This window comes from Notolepis coatsorum, assembly GCF_963971535.1.
Source record: "Notolepis coatsorum genome assembly, chromosome: 4".
NCBI lineage: Eukaryota > Metazoa > Chordata > Actinopteri > Aulopiformes > Paralepididae > Notolepis > Notolepis coatsorum.
The window spans coordinates 21,123,955-21,146,268 of NC_140168.1; the positions used below are offsets into that span (position 1 = coordinate 21,123,955).

At 41.0% G+C, this 22,314-nt stretch overlaps 2 protein-coding genes across 3 annotated transcripts in view; both read left to right on the top strand.

Moving 5' to 3' along the window:
* Positions 1-8,174, top strand: part of kdm1b (lysine demethylase 1B) — a 49,943-nt gene extending 41,769 nt beyond the window's left edge. Inside the window, exons 20-21 of the mRNA XM_084311758.1 lie at positions 3,093-3,245; positions 5,980-8,174. Coding sequence (XP_084167884.1) covers positions 3,093-3,245; positions 5,980-6,063 — 237 coding nt within the window. The 3' untranslated portion in view covers positions 6,064-8,174. The remainder of the gene's footprint in view (positions 1-3,092; positions 3,246-5,979) is intronic.
* Positions 8,175-9,713: 1,539 nt separating this feature from the next.
* LOC311227488 (uncharacterized protein) overlaps positions 9,714-22,314 on the top strand; it is a 42,463-nt gene continuing 29,862 nt past the window's right edge. For both annotated transcript variants that reach the window (XM_084313166.1, XM_084313167.1), the window contains exons 1-7: positions 9,714-10,030; positions 12,330-12,470; positions 17,666-17,806; positions 17,958-18,086; positions 20,446-20,586; positions 20,726-20,854; positions 22,141-22,296. In XM_084313166.1, the coding sequence (XP_084169292.1) occupies positions 12,368-12,470; positions 17,666-17,806; positions 17,958-18,086; positions 20,446-20,586; positions 20,726-20,854; positions 22,141-22,296 (799 nt within the window). In that variant the 5' untranslated portion in view covers positions 9,714-10,030; positions 12,330-12,367. The remainder of the gene's footprint in view (positions 10,031-12,329; positions 12,471-17,665; positions 17,807-17,957; positions 18,087-20,445; positions 20,587-20,725; positions 20,855-22,140; positions 22,297-22,314) is intronic.

The window sequence follows — 22,314 nt, forward strand, 5'->3', positions numbered from 1 at the left end:
ATGTGTTCTGGTGACTTTGGTGACCATGCCCTGATGGTGCACCTGGTTGAATACCTCCCCCTAGTGGACCAACTGGGATATTGGTCATGTGTGATGGCCTGGACAGGTAAGTTGCTGCACCTGGCTGAATGCCTCCCCCTAGTGGACCAACTGAGAAATGGTCAACATGTGATGGCCTCGACAGATATGGACCTGCCTGTGACAGGGGTTGACTGTATTTCGTTTCCATGGAGTGGTCAGGTGGCATCCTTGACCTAGCTCCTAGCTGGGGGGACTGTTGTCTGTCATCGTCAGGCGGGGGGGGTGAGCTTCCCGGATCAATAATGTCCATTGTCATTGGGGGTTGATCTTGCCTGGCTTGCATTTGGTCAAGATACTCATTCATGCCATCTGTAGGAGTCCTTGCCTGTGATTCACATGATTTGACCTCAGCCTGGGATTCCTTTATTTTGTCGTATTTATCGAGGACTTTCAGTTTAGCATCAGATTCAGCAAATGCCATTTGCATTTCAAGTTGTTCCTTTTTTGCATGCAGATCCTTTGTCATCTTTTGCAGTTTGTCCTCTTCTTCCTCTAATTTCCACTTTTCCTCCATGACTGCTGATTTTGCAATGAGAGCAGCTCTCTCCGTTTCTAGTGTTATACGCAGAGTTGAGGTTGTTGATTTAGTGGTCTTTTTAGATGTGCTGCTGATGCTGTCCTCAGGTCGAACTTGATCCTGTTCTTTATAACCAGGTTTTATTCTGTTTCGAACATCATTCATAAATTAATTGAATTGTTGAACCTTTGGTTTATACCAGTCGTATTCATCACCCTCTTTCTCATCTTCATACAACAGTGCTTGGACAGATTGGTGCATCTTCTCAAATTCATTCATTAAAACATCAAAGGCTTGCAAATGTTCATTCACCTTTTCCACGTCTACGTCATCAAGTCCGTCGAACAGCGCATCCAACTCATTCTTGCGCCTAGTCAATACACCCAGCTTTGCCCTGCGAGAGCCAATCAATTTCACCAGCTCTCTCTCAGCCTCTTGGGCCATTTCCGTTTCAGACATTATTTTAATTATAGTTGAAATATCGCAATAATGTGTGACAGCGTCAGTGATGCAATGTCAACAGTTTAACAGTTCAGAATTCCCGCAAATGTCATCCACAGTCCATGCGTAAAGACGCTTCGGTGTTTATTATTATGCTTGTGAAACACAATGAAACACAGTCCGTGCGTTATGGTCAAACAAATGTATCCACAGCGGAGAATAATTGAATCAGAGCCACCTACCTGGTAGCCCTTCCACAATGACGTCGGATCCAAGATTAAGTCATTCAAGTTCATAATATCCCCGCGGGATTCCCATGTGTTGCGCAATGCAATGTTACTCACGACCGCGCAGTATCTTGTAGAATGTTGTTGTTGGGGATCCTCTTTCTCCCTGGGTCCTGGGTGAAGCGAACGTGTCCTTGTTGAAGTCCTCTTCTTTCAGGCGAAAGACTTTAATATCAGCATGAGTTTTTGTACTTAATATAGTGGCTATTTACAAACAATTTTGTATTTCGTATTTGCCACTTCCACTCCGGGGATAGCTTTAGTCTATGCGCACATAATAAAGATTCTGATCCATCCGTTTGGCTGTCACAATGAATCAATCATTTATTTCTAATAAGCAAAACAAACAAAACTCGTATATCTAATACATGCGTGCGTTGCGTGCAGTGCGTCTGTGCGTGCGGTACAAAAACTGTTTGCTTTCCCGGTCCACGTCTCCCATGCAAGCCACCACCCCTTATCAAGGTAAACCACACAGGTGGATAGCTCAGGTAGGTCTCTTTAAAGGGAAAGTGCACATAGTTTCAAATCATAAGAATAGTTACAATAAGATAATCAGTGTAAATAATATCATGACTTGTCAATCAAATTATCAGTTTTCGTTTTCATATTTCGTAATCCATAAAGCATTTTCATAATTCAAATAATTGCATGATACAAACTCAAAGATTAAATAACTCAAGAATGGCTCCTACACCTCACATTCACCCATTCACTCACACGTTCACACACCAATGGCGGAGGCAACCATGCAAGGTGCCAACCTGCCCATTGGTAGCAGTTGGGGGTTAAGTGCCTTGCTCAAGGACACTAAGGACACGCTGCTAGGAGGAGCCGGAATCAAACCAGGAACCTTCTGATTATCAGACCATCGCTCTGCCTCCTGAGCCACTGTCGCCCCAGTATTTCTTTAAGAAAATCTCTTAATTACATCAATAATGTGCTGTCAGAACAGTATTGTGTTTGTAGCTGATGTATTTATCTACCTTGTTTAACAACCAGGAAGTTGTAGAGAAAGTTGTATGTATTGTAGTTGGAATCTTGTGATCCGTGCACAAAAACTATCAGCAAATATCTTAGTTACGACAAGATTGTGCCAGTAAGGGCGTTTTATGTGATGAAGCTTTCGTTTTGGGAGACTTTTTTTTTGTTTACTTGCCCCTTGCTGCCCTCTAGTGGTCAGTAAACAATTATTTCTCATACATGTTTCTCATACTTTATTGATATACTATGAAAAGATCATTACCGTGCTATTTCCAAACCAGTCCCCCCCCATCCACAGCAGTTGACTTGAAACCCTTGCTACATCACCGAAAATACCTCAACCTCTATTTTCTTTTACTATGAATGTACTCTATTTTCCACCTTAACATTTCAACCTCTGTTCTCTTTTACTATGAATGTACTCAACACTCCACCTTAACATTTCAACTTCTATTTTCTTTTACTATGAATGTACTCAACACTCCACCTTAACATTTCAACCTCTATTTTCTTTTACTGTGAATGTACTCAACACTCCACCTTAACATTTCACCTCCTGTTCTCTTTTACTATGAACGTACTCAACACCTTAAAATCTTTCGATAATTCGGTTTGAAAACATCAAAACTGATTCATGTGGTTCTTCGTCTGAACGACCGAACACGACCTACGAAAAAAATCAGGCCAACAATATTGCGATACATGCATGTAATTTAAAAACTACAAATCATTTTAATCACAAGAAAATCACTCAGAATCCATTTCTTTCATGTCTTGGATAGGAGGTGCCAGAGCCTCAGAAATACTTTGTGACACATTGGGGCAAAGACGCCTGGTCCCAGATGTCCTACAGCTTTGTGAAGACGGGGGGCAGCGGAGAGGCTTATGACATCATCGCAGAGGACGTGCAGGGGAAAGTCTTCTTCGCTGGCGAGGTGAGGCTGCTTTTGTCACAAGTTTTAAGAGTCCTAAACGTTATGCAGAGTACCGATCTGACCTTGTTATTTTCACCGTTTTGGATAATTGGATAAAAATGCAAAGAAAAATCATAATTTTCCTCCATTACAGCGATCAAACATGCTTTTCTATGTGCCAAAATGTAGAAAATTGATTAGCTTTGCTGTTTTGCGTTGATTTCTCATTTCTGTCTTGATGCACATACCTCTTGCTATCTGATTTTAGTACTGGTGAAATTCAGATGATACCATATTTTACACTATTGGTATCGGTGCATCCCTATGTGAGTTAAAAGGCCACTTCGCTTATTTTAAACCTTAATTCTGTGGTGAGGAGGGAATGTGATATTAACTCTATGGTTCTGTGGTGAGGAGGGCAGGTGATATTAACTCTATGGTTCTGTGGTGAGGAGGGCAGGTGATATTAACTATGGTTCTGTGGTGAGGAGGGCATGTGATATTAACTGTATGGTTCTGTGGCAAGGAGGGCATGTGATATTAACTCTGTGGTTCTGTGGTGAGGAGGGCAGGTGATATTAACTCTATGGTTCTGTGATGAGGAGGGCATGTGATATTAACTCTGTGGTGAGGAGGGCAGGTGATATTAACTCTATGGTTCTGTGATGAGGAGGGAATGTGATATTAACTCTATGGTTCTGTGGTGAGGATGTGATAATGAGAAACTCAGCTGGTTGATGTCACCCGGCGGAGAGCAGACTTCTAGTGAACGGACTCCATTTCCTCAACTGTAGTAGAGCCAGCTCGAAGAAAGATAGAATAGAAGTATTTTATTGATCCCGAGGGAAATTCAGCACCACAGACCGCTCACAATGAACATTTAGGTAGTAAAAAATCTAAAATAAGAATAAGAATAAAGACACAGTCAAGGATATACATTCTAAAATATACAGCCAAAAATATACAGTAAAATGTACAGTTAAAATGTAGATGTAAAATGTCCAGGACGATATGCAAGAGTTTATACTGTTGCTCAGTGAGGCACAGTGACTGTATGAGGCGTTATATAGTCTGATGGCTGTTGAAATGAAGGACTTCCTATGATGTTCAGTGTTGCATCTTGGGAGTCTGAGTCTAAAGTGGTCTGCACACGGCGGGCGACAGACGTCGCCTGGCGATGTGATCGCCTGTCGCTCAATGACAATCGCTTAGCCCCCCACACCAGAGGCGACCGTTCTCAGGTATAATAACTATGTGTCGCTCTGTTTAGCTGGGGGTGTTTCCCCCCGGGAGATATAGGAGGGCGGACCGAAGGGACCGGACGTTAGGTTGTTGTGAAGCGGGTTCGCAGGTAGCTGTGTTGTGCGTTACGAGAGAGTATTAACCTGTAAAACCCATATTGAGCTGGAATTAAACCACCATATACGAATACTACCTCTCCTCATTCTTCCTGACATTACTGCATGCCTGGTCGCTACGATACGTTCATTACCACCGATTGGACTGTTGAAGTAATGTTATGCAGCAGCTGAAAGAGAATGTTTTTTTTCACGGAAGACGCAAACTGTTTTGTTATCAACCATAATTTTCTTTGGACAATAAACCTTACAAACTACATCAGCTGCAGCATGGACATTAAACTGTCAACATCCACAACTTATTTTGTTACCCGAGTATTAAAACACTAGTAGGTGCATCGTGGCGCATTGTTCATTTATTAGTTAATGACAAGCGGCCACTCTATAGCTTCTCAAACTAACGTTATTTATTTAAATTGTTCCCGTTAATAATAATGAACATAACCTTATGTAGCATGGTAATAATACGTAGATTGATCAATGAATGTATTGATACATTAAAGGTGTACAAATGATACACCAGTAGAACTTCTGCAGTACTTCTACTGTAGAAGTCATGTTATTTCCTCATTGTCCTTGTGCCGTCGCCTCCAAAAATAGGATCGAGGCGATATTTAGCGAGGCGACAGAAATATCTGCGCGACCATCGCTTCAAAATCTCCTGCCGTGTGGGTTCTCTCATTCATAACAATGGAGGCGATACAATTCTGCCGGTCGGCTCGCTAAAAAAATCGGTCGCCTGGCTAAAATCGCTCGCCGTGTGGGGACCCCTTAACACTTAACGTGCACCTTCTATCAGCCAAGTCTGTGTATATGGTTGAAGGAAATAGTCTCTGCAGTTCACTACAGGTCTGCTCTCCGCCGAGGGACTTTTCTGTAATGTAATGTTATTGTTTTCTTTTTTTCCCTTTTTTTTTTAAAACTTTTTATTGCATTTTCCATTATTCAGACAGTCTCTTTACATGTTTTCCACATCACATCATTGTGATACAAAACGAAAAGGATAGGAAAACCAACCTTAAAAAATAAAGATAAAATAAAATAAAATAAACAAAAAGAATATAGAAATACAGTCCAGCACATTCCTCACCTTGATCATATAATCAGTCGTTACATGTTACGGTTACACATGGCATATCTACTGTATAATTATAAAATGTACAGAGAATATAAATCGGACCTAAGATATCCTGATTTTTATTTACCTATCGTTCTCAAATATGGACCCCAAGTCTTTTTGAAAACATGTACGCTATTATTAACTTGGTGTATAAGTTGCTCAAAAGAGGCTAATCTAGCAAGCTCATCATTCCACTCTCTGAAGCTGATTTTCTCTGTTAATTTCCAATGTCTCAATACTATCCTACATCCAAAATGTTATTGTTTTCTGTCACCAGGCCACCAACAGACACTTCCCTCAGACGGTGACGGGGGCCTATCTGAGTGGGGTCCGTGAGGCCAGTAAGATCGCTGCTATGTAACTCCGTCCCAGAGAGCCGTCCCCAGCAACGCCAGCACGGTCACATTGGTTGCACAGGACAGAGGCGTCAGACCGTTACTCCATCCAACACTGAGTTACTAGGATCGCTCCCCTTGAAACGTTATGTCACCCAGTGTACTGACATGTGTACCAATCTGCAAGGCGACAATAACCACGTCTCCAGAACCGGGTCAAGTAGGGTTTGCCAGGTTTACCTCCAAAAAACATCTAACACAGAAATGAAAGCACTATTTGTTTCAAACTAGAAACCAACTGATAAAGTAGCTCTATTGCCCACAAGATGCTAAAACACAGACGCACTATTTTGATTGGAAATAGACCTCCATGAAACCAGCAGATTGATTGATTGATTGAAAACTTTATTAACATATTGCAGATTGGGTACAATACAGTACGGCTCAATACAAACAACTGCTAAGAGGATGCAGACCAGAAAAAGACTTTCGTCTTGTTTACCCCAAATGAGGTTGAAACCGTTACCCTAACTAGTGGCCTCTATGTTGTTTTTCAATTAAATGTATGCAACTGCTTAACAATTTGAGAACCAAGTTTGTCTATGTTGCATAGATAAAAACACTGGTGGGAATTTTAAATAAAGTGCGGCTGCAGGATTAATAACGTTAATGTTAGTTCGGCCAGAGAAACAAATATACTAATTAAAATTGTTGGACCTGCGAGATTTGTACTTTGTAGGTCTGCATTTTAAAGGGGAACTATTTTACTATTTCTTACAATATTTGGGCACTTTTACACAATTCCTGTGAGTTTATGGAACACCTCTGTAATTATATATATTTTTTAATTCATTGTTTTGTATTTCTAATCAAGTCCTCAAAAACAGCATTTTTCTACCTGAAGATCTTAAGCTGTTTTGAGGCTGGGCTCCTAAACCACTGTGTGGCCTTCGCGGCATCTGGGACATTAACATGCAGCGGTGTCTCTCTGACATCACAAATCATCACATTTTCAGATGACTCAGTTCAGTGAGGGTGAATGTTGTGAGAGGAGAATTGGAAGAATGCGCCAATATGAGAATTAGAGACATGGATCATATTAATATAAGTCCACATAGCTAGGAAACAATGCTAAACACTGAAAAAGGCCATTTATAAGATAGTTCCCCTTTAAATGTAAGGAGTCAAAAGTATGTTTTTTTTCTCTGAAATGTAATTGAGTAAAAGTACAAGTATACAAACCTAATAATACTCGAGTAAAGTACAAATCCCCAAAAACAGTACTCAAGTATTTTAACGAAGTACAATTACTCAAGTACTTTACACCCCTGGATTTGGTAAGGGTTTAATGGTGTACTAAGCACTTCTGTGTCCGAAACCTGAGAAATAATGATGTATGCAACATTGGTACACTCAAAAGTAATTTAATAAACTTAAGTGAGATTTTTTACATCTCTCATAGGGCTGAGGAAATATTTGTAATGGGAATTGGAACATTGTATTGAGAGGTACTTTCCATTGTTTTTATGCATCTTTGGTGGTTTTAAGTCGTACTGTACATGTTGAAATGTCGGCACACATTGTGAAGTTCAAGTTCCTAACCATGAGGTTAGAGGTGGTAGTGTTTCTGCAGGGGCACTTTGACTTAGAATGGATCTTCAGTTTAAAACGGGGAAGAGGTTTAATGGATCATGGTTTTGTGAGTGGTTGAACCTTAAGAACTCTTTGGGTTAAAATGTGTATGGAAACACCAAATAGTCTACTTTTCTTCTCAGGGATGTGATGAAGACAACGAGTCTTCAACAAGTAATAGGAAATAATGAGACAAAAGCAGAGGAACGTGAAATTCTCAGTGGAAATAATTAATGCTGTTAAAAAAACTTTAAAAAAAACATGAACTCATGAAAACACATGCATGTAAAATCACATCCCTGTTCCTTCCTGGAGAGGTAGTTCACCCCCCCCCCCAAGGTAGAAGCTTTATGTTTAGGCTCCCATATGTCTCTTTATGGTGTTTCTTACTTTATTCTCAAGTGTTGGTACAAATAGTTAACCATGTCCTATATGTCAAATGCTGCATTGCCTGAATATTTATCCTGTGTGTGTGTGTGTGTAATAAAAAGAGCTATTAACTGCCTTTTGTCTCTGTTGTTTACTTTGTCGATATGATAGACAACTAAAACACACACATATATATATTACTATTATTTCATTATCTTTGGTGGTGCCACACCCATTTAATTGTCTCTGGTAGTACCAGATCTGTAATATACAGAGTAGATGCAGTAGATCGGTGCAGTGTTTTAGGGTGAGGAGAATAGGAACAGATGTGGGGTTATATTTCTAATACTGGCTACGCGTCTTGCTCGCTATTGGACTAACTCGTCTATATACCTATTGTATATATTGAAAGTATTTCTCATGCACCTTACATCTACCCGGCCACTCCCGGTCACGTATATAACCACCTCACCCCTGCCCACTTTGACAACCTAGGATGGCTTAGAGTAGACGACGGAGTACAGCAACTTGCAATGGGCCTGGTCTACAAGATACACTACACCACTAAGGTACCCATGTACATGTCGAAATACTTCCCAAAGGTCAGTGAATACCACAACCACAACACCAGAGGGAGCTCCACAAATCATGTTCAACCCAGATTCGGCTCAAACAAGGGACTAAACAGTACACGTTTAGCAATTATGCCACATCAATGTGGAACACCCTACCCACAGCCGTAAAAATAATGTGAATCCCTACCCACCTTCAAAACCGCTCTCAAAGGGCACCTACGGGAGGCTGCAATTCGAAACTGGCCCCTGTAAATATCCGACCCCCGTCCTTCCACCCCACCCGAACCCCTCCAATGTACAGTTTCTTCCTGGTCTGCATCCCCTTAACAATTGTGTGTATTGAGCCGTACTGTATTGTACCCATTCTGCAATCTGTTAATAAAGTTTTCAATCAATCAATCAATCAATTTGCATGTTCATAGTTTCAAGTTCAAGTTTCTTTATTAGTTGTCATACAGAAGTACAGAATACTTTTATATAAAATGCTTCTTTCTGTTTTGTCCAGGGAGAGTGCTAGATAAAAATAGATAAGTATAAAAAGTATAGTAAGTATAAAATAGAAGTCAAGTATGTAGACAAAAGTGTTCAATATATACATATATACAATGTACAATGCAGAGTAGAAAAGTAACTGAGTTACAATACAATATACTATACAGTACAATGCAGAAATGGGATGAGGTACCATTTAGGTATACAGTAAGGTGTAATCATAACCCATCTAGATCCTGTCTATCTGTATGTCATATATGTTATGATGAATTGAAAATGGGGGACCCTGATGTAAACAAGATGAAAGTCTTTCTCTGGTCTGCATCCCCAATCATCCAATTGTATGTATTGAGCTGTACTGTACCCATTCTGCAATCTGTTAATAAAGTTTTCAATCAATCAATCAATGAATCAATCCACACTCCATTTCAGAAGGTGGCGGTAATGCACCAAAAAGTTTGTGCCAACCGCCAATAAAAATCAGAAGAAGAAGAAAGAAGAAGAAGAAGAAGAAGAAGAAGAAGAAGAAGAAGAAGAAGAAGAAGGAGAAGAAGAAGAAGAAGAAGAAGAAGAAGAAGAAGAAGAAGAAGAAGAAGAAGAAGAAGAAGAAGGCGTCGCCTAATTTCCACGTGACCTATAACGTTGCGGTGGTCTATGTTTTGAAACCAGGCGGGCGGGAGTTCAGTGTACGTCATCACGCCGCGCAAGACCACCGGTTTCTGCATTCAACATCGGATGGGATTAATCAAAGAGATCGATTTTTTGTCCCCGTTTGGAAATGGGTTTTTAGTAACGTTAACGTTCGTAGATTGACAGGGTAGCCAGTCGGATAGCGTTGCCCCATCAACCAGCGATCAACATAACTAGCTAACGCTACAACAACGAACACACAACCAGCGAACACAACAACACGATACCAAAACAGGTAGGTTAACGCTGCGTTATTATTACTTAAACTACTACGGTGTTTGGTGTTTCGCAGACATGTTGGTCGCAAACAATTGTAGTTAAATAGCAGGTGATTATTATCATTCTCGAAGTCAACTTTCTGTCTAAGTGCATGTCTATGGCTTGGGTGGGAAACATGCACTTAGAATCACCAGAAAGGCTTTCGAAATAGTGAAATGCCATGTTGGCCTCAATATTTTCAAAACAAATGATATGAAAAGGTTATAAAATTAACGAGAATGTGATAAAATATGTAATAAAAACTGAGCTCAACGCATACATTTGATGGTAGAATGTTTGACGTTTCTTTCCCCAATTGATTGATTGATTGAAAAGTTTATTAACAGATTGCAGAATGGGTACAGTACAGCTCAATACATACAATTGTTAAGAGGATGCAGACCTGAGAAAGACTTTCGTCTTGTTTCCATCAGGGTCCCCCATTTTCAATTCATCATATGACACACATGACATACAGATAGACAGTACTGCTACATCTATACATTTATGACATACCAGATTTTCAAATACAGTACTGTTTGTGATACTAAAAAAATCCAGAAGAAGAGTATATACATTTGACATAGAAACTGTGCATTGGGGGAGGTTGGGTAGGTGGGGTGGGGCTGTACATTGGAGGGGGGGGGGGGGGGGGGGGGTTGGTAGGGGGGGGGGGGGGGGACACTGTACATTGGAATACTGACATACATTTGACATGGAAATCTGAGCCGAATCTGGGTTTTACATGATTTGTGGAGCTCCCTCTGGTGTTGTGATCGTGGTATTCACTGACCTTTGGGAAGTATTTTGACATGTACATGGGTACCTTGGTCGTGTAGTGTATCTTGTAGACCAGGCCCATTGCAAGTTGCTGTACTCTGTTGTCTACTCTAAGCCATCCTAGGTTGGCAAAGTGTGCAGGGGTGAGGTGGGTTCTAGGAGTCAGGTCAAGCAGTAGTCTGACTAGTTTGTTTTGAGATGTTTGTAATTTGGTTTTTAGTGCCTTTGAAGTTTGAGGTGCTTTGGTACCATGAGGTGCAAGCATAGTCGTAGTACCCTTGAATGAGTGCTCCTGCCAGAGTCTTCAGGGTATTCTTGTTTACCAGGGAGGAGATCCGGTACAAGAATCGAGTTCGTTGATTGACTTTTTTTATTACATTGGATGCCATTTTGTCACAGGAAAGATTAGCCTCTAGGATGGAACCCAGGTAGGTAATTTCATCTTTCCTTGTGACAATATTGTCACCCACTGTAACTGAGAAGCCGTCTGTTTTGCTGAGTTTGTTATTTGAACCGAAGAGAATGGACTCTGTTTTGCCCATGTGTAATGATAGTTTGTTGTCGGCGAGCCATATGCAGATTTTGCCTAGTTCCGAGCTGAGGTTTTTTTTAACCTGTACCCAATTCCAAGATGGCGGCGGTCTCGTGACGTCAGAGTGTCTTATATTGTAGCTATAGCAAAACACTTAACGCTAATGAATATACTGTGACTCATGACCTGGATAAACATTTAAAATTCGTGTTTGCTCCTTTTTTAAAAGTAGAATATGTAATCCCACCAAAGAGCCATGCTTGTTTACATGTTTTGTTTTGATGTGTTGGTTGGAGTTTAGTAACTTATTACACTGAGGACCCCTCTTGGCAGCAATACCTCCTCTAATCCCCTCAACTCCAAACCACACATCAGACCAAAACAGAAACATTTATACAAAGTGCGATAACCAGCGGGGCTCTTTTGCCTAGAGGTCATTATTTTACCAACATTATAGATTTGTAGATTACATAATGTGTAATGCAGTCAAACAGCGACCTCCTATACAAAATATAGCCTGTTGTTGGTATTGCCCTTTGTTCACATCTTTTTGTTTTGGTCTGATCATGATGTCATGTGTGGGTTGGAGTTGAGTGGGGGATAGAGGGGGAGGGGTTGCTATTACTGGCCACACCTCAGGCTCTGCCAAGAGAGGTCTGGAGAAATTCACCATATAATAAGTTACAAATAATATAGCTTTAATATCTATATTTATAATGTAATGTATATATACCTATAATAGAGTAATATAGCTATGGATTAACATATTAGAAATTCTCCACAACTCTCTTGACAGAGCCTGGGGTGTGGCCACCATACTATCCAGCAATAGCAACCTCAACTGAAACCCACCCAATAGACCAAAGCAGAAAAAGTAAACAATGTGCAAGTGGGTCTCTTTTGCGTTGTTTCCCCCCCCCCCCCCCCCCCCCCCCTATGTTGCTGATTGTCTTTGACCTCTCAGATCAGGACGACAGCTCAGCTGATGATATACCTCTGGCAATGACCCTCAAGATGCCACAGAATGATGAACAACTACAAGCAAGTGAAGAAGCACAGAACTCAACCCTCAACTCAAAGACGAATTCCAGAAAAGACAGCAGTGGTGAGATAAAACAAACTGGATCAAATGTTAAGAACGGTTCTAGTATTAAGCTTCTAAGCAAAACCTATTTAATGATAAATGTTAAGTAGACGATACATATTTAATTTGGTGAAGGGCAATTCCAGCGTTATGGATGTTACATTCAGAGAGAACATTGGAAACTTAACTTAACATTGACAAGGCATCGATTTGAATTGGAAGTATAATTTACACATTTTAGTTACACTTATTGAGATAAAGATGAGCCTGCAGTAAGAAATGTTTTGACCTTTTGGATTTTGAGATAGGTGACAAAATACACAGCGTTATGGATGTTACGGAAATTGACAAGCTTTTCGGACTCGCATGATGAAAACTCTGTGAATATCTTTTTCAAATAATAACATGTTTACTATCACTTTGTAGGGAAGGGTTTGAGGTACCCAAAAAGCACATTCAGGAAAACCTGGCATTTCCTCTCAAGGAATGAATCACAAAAAAGTGCCGTTATGGATGTTACATTTTTGCGTTATGGATTAACATCCATAACGCAAAAATGTAACATCCATAGCAGCTGAAATAGACAAAAAACACTATCAAAAATAGGGCTTTACCCACATGTGTTTGACTTCGGTGGACCATTTTGACAGTCAAATCAATCTGGATTCATGTTGTAGTCTGAAAAAATGGCAGGAAATTGCTGAGAGAATTGTTGAATATATATATAGAACACAAATGTTCTAGACTGTGCTATTTAGGACATCATACTGTGACATCACAAATGTTATAGAATGTTCTATATAGGGAGGTGTTAGTAGGGCGTAGGATGTATAGGGTTAGGGAATTTGATCATAATCCTCTTAGGTGCTATAGGTGCCAGGGGTTTGGCCATATAGCTACCACGTGTATGAAGGGGATGAGGTGCGCTAGGTGTGGCGGGGAACATGAATATGGGAAATGTGGAGAGGGAGTGAAGCCGAAGTGCTGTAGTTGTGGTGGGGAGCATAGTGTAGCGTTTCGGGGGTGCGAGGTGATGATGAAGCAGGTCGCGGATCGGAGAGAGAGAAGGGAGGGTAAGTTGACGTATGCTGGGGCGGTTAGCAGGGCAGGACAGGGGAGCCAAGAAAGGGTGCAGGGGGTTGAAGGAGGGCATTTGGCAGTGAGGGTAGAGCAGGTGGAAAGAGACAGGGGAAGGGAGGAGAAATTAGGTATTGTGGCCTTCGTGGCAGGGGTAGTTACTGGTATGGCAGAGGTTACGGGTAGAACAGAGATGGTGAAGATGATTGTTAGGATAGCGGTTCAACATCTGGGATTGGAAGGTCTGGACTGGAAGGAGGTGTGTAAAGAATTGGCTGAGGGGGCTGCGAGGGACAAGGCTGCGAGGGACAAAGCAGCCCAGGATAAGATAGCAGGGGGCAAGGAGGGTCCCGCGGAGGGGGGCTCAGGCAGGAAGTAGCAGCAGTAGCTGCACTCCAATGGACAATGTAGTTGATGACGGGGTCCAGTAGAAGAAGAAAAAGAAGGTGAAGAAGGAGAAGAAGAAGAGCCCATAAAAAGAATTGCGGAGGGCAGTAATACGCCACGATGCGTCTACTCTGCCGGAAATTCAAATAAGAAGAAGAAGAAGACATCATACTATTACTGTGACATCACAAAAATCACTGGTCTTAAATCATCATCATTAGGTGGCTTCTTCGTTCCGAAGGTTCACTCTCCAACCCATTCTGTTCCCACTTCTTCTCTCCAACTCCATGACTCCGCCTCTCACTCCGCTCCAATCACAGACGTTGTCTACTAGGGATGGGTACCGAATTCGGTACTTTTGAGGTACCGAACCGAAACACGTCGGTGCTACCGAGTATCTAATCAAGTGAGAAACCGAAAAAAAAAATTTAAAAAAAATATTTTTTATTAATTTTTTTTTCTTTTTTTTTTTTTTTTTTTTCATGTCAACGTTCACACGCACAATATATGCTTACCTAGGATTTGACTTGATTCAACAACAAAGCAGTCGGAGCAATGACAAGCCGAAAACTGTCGAAATTGTAGTTATTTGAAGTTTGGATTTTTTTTTTTCGACTGAGGGAATAATTAATAATTTCTTGAGACTAAAGTACCGAAAAAAGGTACCGTTGGGTACCGGTATCGATTCACAGGTACCGGTACCGGTATCGGTTCAAATGTGAAAGGTACCCATCCCTACCCATACCCAGCCTCTTCTTGGTCTTCCACTTCCTCTCTTTCCATCCACCTTCCCCATCACCACATTCTTGAACATCTCCCCGCTGGATCCTCTCAGAACATGCCCGCACAACTCCATCTTTCTCTTTTTCAACCTCTCCAGCAGCTGTCCTCCTTGCATATCCGCTCTTCTCAGTACCTCCTCATTCTTGATCTTATCCTTCCATGTTATCTTCAGCATCTTCCTCAGCGTCCACATTTCAAAAGAGTCTATCATCCTCTTTGCCTCTTCATTCAGCGTCCATGCTTCTGCTCCGTATGAAAAGACTGACATAACTTATTTTTCCAAAATCCTGGTCTTCGTTTTCCAAATAGTTTCAAAATATCAGTCACTTCTGAAAATAAATTACAAAACGTTTTTGGAAAATAGCTCTTTATTTGATTAACATAAAAAAGTGTTTTCTATACAGAGAACAGCAATATATATCGGTTAAATCAGAAAATTAGTTTTGGAGCAATTCCATGAAAATGTCAACCTCACCATGAAAAAGGAAGTTATAAAAAAATCAAGTCCAATTCACTCTGCCTGGACTGGTTCAGAGAAATGGTATCTCCCTCTGTTATCCATGTGAGGATTGAGGTGTTCACGAATCTGATCAAAACTGACCCAGGACTTGTCCTCTTTTGTTGGAAGTGCAGCGGTAAGCCTCCATAAGGGACATGGACATGTGGCGTTTCTGAACCATCTGCTTGACTCCTTCTCGTATGGTCACTGCATCCTTCATTCCTGGGCCTGTCTTGAAATGTAGTCCCTGGAATAATACTCATTTACTTTCTGTTTGGTTTCATTTGGGGTTTCTGTGTTTTTTGGGGTGGGTTTCTTGTCACTATACTCGGCAAAACAATAACAAATACACATGTAGACTGAGCAGACGCGAGGGGGAGATGGCCGACAGCAGCCGATTAGCAGTAGGCTAACGTGGACACTGCTCTGCCTAGACCAACAATGTGTGAAAAAGTTGTGTCTGGAAATATGTTTGATTTTAATCAAACAAGGAGTCATAAAATACTTCTGATTTAAATCAAACAAAGGGGTCATAATCGGACTTAACAACACACATTTTTTATAGTGTTTTTTGTCTATTTCAGACGTGTAACATCCATAACGCAAAAATGTAACATCCATAACGGCACTTTTTTGTGATTCATTCCTTGAGAGGAAATGCCAGGTTTTCCTGAATGTGCTTTTTGGGTACCTCAAACCCTTCCCTACAAAGTGATAGTAAACATGTTATTCTTTGAAAAAGATATTCACAGAGTTTTCATCATGTGAGTCCGAAAAGCTTGTCAATTTCCGTAACATCCATAACGCTGTGTATTTTGTCACCTATCTCAAAATCTAAAAGGTCAAAACATTTCTTATTGCAGGCTCATCTTTATCTCATTAAGTGTAACTAAAATGTGTAAATTATACTTCAAACAAAGGGGTCATAATCGGACTTAACAACACACATTCGCAATGTAACATCCGTCACTTGCAATGTAACATCCATAACGGTTACGGTAACATCCATAACACTTGTAAAGAATACAAAAAATAAGACCAGAATGACTAATTGTTGCTAATATGTCATCTTTATAAAAGTTAGCTTTGCTTAGGAAGTTTGGTTGACATTGCATTCCAGATGCATGTTTTATGACAACTTTTCCTGGAAAACGTTATGGATGTTACATTCGCTGTCCCAAATGTCAAGTTAGACCGCGCTCTCAAGATTCGACACTGGGTGCTGAAATCCCATTAAGTATTATATAAAAAAGAAGCAGTGAAGCTAGACCAGCACTCTCAGGTTCAAGAATTTAATGGCAGCCTGAAACAAACATGTTTCGGAATTACATATTCCTTCGTCAGTGTTATAGTTCGCTGTCCCATAAAGGGGCATTATAACAGCATGCTTCACCTGCCAATGGAAAGACACAAAGTACATAATTGATTCACATATTGATACAACAGCCCTTCATGACCAAAGGTGAGGTTAGAAAAATATCAGATTTTTTTTGCCATTCTGGCCATTCAGAAAGTCATACAATTAGGTTAATCGAAAAATAAATGTTTACATCATTGTGTCTCCTCCTGTAGTGTGAAAAAACATGCATTCTCATAAATATTACGATCAAATCTATTTTGTACTTCAAAATATAGACCTTGATACACTTTGTTTGTACGAGGAAGTCCGAGGTAAGCGACAGCTGTGATTGGAGGATCAAGAAAAGGGGCAGGGTTTGAGACAGGTCTAGGTGTTTGCATGGAATTGCCCGTATGTAATCCCACCAAAGAGCCATGCTTGTTTACGTTTTGTTTTGATGTGTTGGTTGGAGTTTAGTAACTTATTACACTGAGGACCCCTCTTGGCAGCAATACCTCCTCTAATCCCCTCAACTCCAAACCACACATCAGACCAAAACAGAAAAATGTATACAAAGTGCAATACCCAGCGGGGCTCTTTTGCCTAGAGGTCATTCTTTTACCAACATTATAGATTTGTAGATTACATAATGTGTAATGCAGTCAAACAGCGACCTCCTATACAAAACATAGCCTGTTGTTGGTATTGCCCTTTGTTCACATCTTTTTGTTTTGGTCTGATGTGTGGGTTGGAGTTGAGTGGGGGATAGAGGGGGAGGGGTTGCTATTACTGGCCACACCTCAGGCTCTGCCAAGAGAGGCCTGGAGAAATTCACCATATAATAAGTTACAAATAATATAGCTTTAATATCTATATTTATAATGTAATGTATATATACCTATAATACAGTAATATAGCTATGGATTAACATATTAGAAATTCTCCACAACTCTCTTGACAGAGCCTGGGGTGTGGCCACCATGCTATCCAGCAATAGCACCATCAACTGAAACCCATCCAATAGACCAAAGCAGAAAAAGTAAACAACGTGCAAGTGGGTCTCTTTTGCGTTGACGTTTTTTTCCCACCCCTATGTTGCTGATGGTCATTTCTGTGTCTTTGACCTCTCAGATCAGGACGACAGCTCAGCTGATGATATACCTCTGGCAATGACCCTCAAGATGCCACAGAATGATGAACAACTACAAGCAAGTGAAGAAGCACAGAACTCAACCCTCAACTCAAAGAAGAATTCAAGAAAAGACAGCAGTGGTGAGATAAAACAAACTGGATCAAATGTTAAGAACGGTTCTAGTGTTAAGCTTCTAAGCAAAACCTATTTAATGATACATGTTAAGTAGACAATACATATTTAATTGGGTGAAGAAGTCCACACTGATGGCCACATCTCTGTCCTTGAAAGGGCTGGACGACAGCTCAGACGACGAGCCCTTGATGAAAACAAAGACGTCTCCAGCAGCTAAGAAGCCCAAGACTAATGAAAACAAATCTGGCAGAAGTAACGGCATCCAGAGGACAAGCAAGAAAGCAGGTGATGCCATGTGTACCATATATCTTCTTGCATTATAGTGTGATGCTTGTGTAAATGGTGCATTTATATAGCGCTTTATCCAAAGTGCTTTAGAAGTAGAAGTAGAAGAACGCTTTATTGTCATTGCACAATACAGTACAACAAGATTGGTTTGTGCAGCACCTAAAATAACGATACCTACATACCCACTCTACCACACAACACATCCATGATGTACCCATAGACACACTACCATACATACATTTGTTGTACCCATACTCACTGACACACCACACATTCATGTACCCCCTCATACCCTCTGCTACATATGCACTTATTCACAGGAACATTAAAAAGGTTAAAAAAAATTTAAAAAAAAAAGCTTTGCAAAATCATCACAGTAGAAAAGAGATATTGCACATCAGCGGAAAATATGTTCCTCACATTTTACCCATTCACTCACATATTCATACACCGACGGTGGAGGCAACCATGCATGGTGCCAACCTGCTCATCGGGAGCAATTAGGGGTTAAGTGTCTTGCTCACGGATACTTCGACACGCTGCCAGGCAGGAACGGGAATCAAACCGGGAACCTCTGGATTATCAGGCGACTGCGCTACCTCCCGAGCCAATGTCGCCCCATGTGTAAAACACTTGGATTCAAACCCGGGTATCTCGCATTGGCATGGCAATTGTCTATTGATCAGCCAAAGACAGAACTACACCTTGGTCAAGAGAGATATTAGCCTCACTGGGCATCAGGCAGGGCTGCCCTGTTACACCGGATGTGTTTCTTATCTGCTACTGAGGTGCCTCAACCCCCATCCCACCCCTCCTTTGTTATAGTTTGATGTCTGTTGTATTCCACTTTTACATGATAACCTGACATGATAAGGTATTTGTATTTGATTTGGTAGCAGGTTTAAGACATTCAGAGTATGGAAGAATGCACAGACAATCACCTTAACACTTTGATTGCCTAAGGCTAAATTCATGATATACCATAGGTTGCCAGCTCTATTTGTCTATGGAGAAATTCCCCTTCTTTGCAGGGCTATAACTTTTTTAATTCTATTGCTAAATTGCCATTATTAGGGCCCATTCAATGTCCTATATGTATTGTTCAGGGTGTATGAATGTTAAACTTTTTCATTCACATATTCATACTAAAATATGATCTAAAGTATAAGTATGTTTTCATCTCTTTCTGCAGCTTTCTCCAGAACGTGATTTATAGCCCCAAATGCATTATATTGATGATCAAATACAGTTTGATAGCAATCAGCGCGATATAAAAAAATCCAACTGGACGGACTTCTGGAAGTTACTACACATCGTCTGATGTTGACCGGATGGGCGAGGGGGCGTTTATAATTCCGTGGGCAGCGTTATACCATTCATCTAATGTGGGTCAAATGTTCATCAGATCAGTTAGTATAGAAGACATTGAAAAATAACGCTGAATCTTACCGTATCTTCCTCGCGCCGTTGGGCGATGAGCGTGGAGTATACATTTTCCTATTATGGGATGTTGGAATACCCGGTCCATTTCCAGGTTGTATAATGGTATATACGTCCAAATCATGTTGTTTATCGAGTTATTGGCAACGGATCGCTATGTATTGTGACGAGCTAGAGTGCCGGGACCTTTACCGAGTGCCCGGAAGTAATATGGGAGAACAGCACATCGTCCAAGTAACTTCCTGTTAGGCGATTGCGCCGATCGGCCACCAGATGGCGCTCTTGAACCGCTAGAGGGTTCAGTGGGGCTTTTTGGTGGGTCTCAGGCCAGCGGATGGGAAATATGAATCCGATCACAGATTTTTGAAATATTGATATCAAAGACGAGTTACGGCGTCTTCGTCAACTTGAGCATGGCGGGGAAGGACGCCTAAACACGTCTTCCGGCAGTTAAAGTGTTAAGCCACCCGATGCTCATTTCTGTGATAGGGATATTCATATCAAATAAAATGTATTTGTAAGGCCCGACAACACACCTTAATGTCCCCATGGGCCAGGCACGTCTTCTTTAAACAAGTCAAGAAGAAACATCACAATAAATCAAGAACAAAACAAAAAACACCATGAAATCCAAAATAAAATGTAAAATAAATAAATGCAACACTCCCAGACACACCCCACGCGAAGGTAAGGAAAAACTCACTAAAAACCTAGCAATAGGAAAAAAGTACCACAGGCAATATATTGTAATGTCTGATAGTATGGATTCATAGTATTCATATATCTACCATATTGTGTCTTTGACCTCTCAGATCAGGACGACAGCTCAGCTGATGATATACCTCTGGCAAGTGAAGAAGCGTTGCGTTGACGTTTTTTTTCCCCCCTATGTTGCTGATTGTCTTTGACCTCTCAGATCAGGACGACAGCTCAGCTGATGATATACCTCTGGCAATGATCCTCAAAATGCCACAGAATGATGAACAACTACAAGCAAGTGAAGAAGCACAGAACTCAACCCTCAACTCAAAGAAGAATTCAAGAAAAGACAGCAGTGGTGAGATAAAACTGGATAAAGTGTTAAGAACGGTTCTAGTGTTAAGCTTCTAAGCAAAACCTATTTAATGATAAATGTTTAGACAGATTTAATTTGGTGAGGAAGTCCACACTGATGGCCACATCTCTGTCCTTGAAAGGGTTGGACGACAGCTCAGACGACGAGCCCTTGATAAAAACAGAGACGTCCCCAGCAGCTAAGAAGCCCAAGACTAATGAAAACAAATCTGGCAGAAGTAACGGCATCCAGAGGACAAGCAAGAAAGCAGGTGATGCCATGTGTATATCTTCCTGCATGTTACGCACCCCTGTGGGGGAGGGTAAAGATGCAAAATAATAATGTTCATTTACATGAAAGGCAACACAGGGATCAAGGAGGACTCTTAGTGGCACCAAATGAAATACAAAAAGGAAATGAAAACCCACCCCCCTTGACAGGCGCTAAGCACCCTAAAGTACAGTGGGTGGTGCTCAGTCTAAACTAGGGTTTTAACAACAGGTAACCTACGTGATGCAAGATGTAGACCCCAGGGTATCTTCCTGTCCTCACTTGTCCCTGTGTGCAAAAACAAAAGGTGAATACACAGAAATATAATCACCATAGGCTGGGTGACAAGAAAGACAAACAAATGTACAAAGGTTATACTGAACAGGAATGTAACACAAGATAATGATTCCACTAACTAACAGCACAAAGAATCAGAGCTTTGTCAGCAGCTCCACACACAACATACCCAAAAGCCACAGACAGAACTGAACACAAAGTGACTACATAAAGGGTGTGGGGTGCTTGATTGCAGAGTGGGACCAGGTGGTGATGGGGAGGACTGAAGTGCTGATGACTGAAACCAGGGGGTGCATCTGGGAAAAAGATATGTAGAAACAAGGCGAGACAAAAGACAAAACAACCAAACAAGACATGCCTACATACATAACATACATAAACCCCCCATACATAAACCCCATACATAGCCACATACGTAACACTGCATTATAGACAAATATGCACGCGCAGACCAGAGGCAGAAAGGAACGTAGTAATCCTGGTCAGAACAACGGGGCAGAGTACAATATATTTGCATTTGTTAGCCATGCTAGCGATCTAAACAATCAATCCATGCCCAATCTAGATATGTAAAAGGTGAAAGACTCACACTCACAGCCATGTTGATTTGGCAAAATTACATTGATCAGCCAAAGAGAGAACTACACCTTGGTCAAGAGATATTAGGCTCACTAGGCATCAGGCAGGGCTGCCCTGTTACACTGGATGTGTTTCTTATCTGCTACTGAGGTGTCTCAACCCCCATCCCACCCCTCCTTTGTTATAGTTTGATGTCTGTTATATTACACTATTACATGATAATCTGACATGATAAGGTATTTGATTTGCTAGCAGGTTTAAGACATTCAGAGTATGGAAGAATGCACAGACAATTACCTTAGGCTTAAGCCACCCGATGCTCATTTCTGTGATGGGGATATTGATATATTGTAATTTCTGTTATAGTAGGGATATTAATATATCTACCATATTGTGTCTTTGACCTCTCAGATCAGGATGACAGCTCAGATGATGACATACCTCTGGCAAAGATCCTCAAGATGCCACAGATAAAAACAAAGACGTCTTCAGCAGCTAAGAAGCCGAAGACTAATGAAAACAAATCTGGCAGAAGTAATGGCATCCAGAGGACAAGCAAGAAAGCAGGTGATACCATGTGTATAT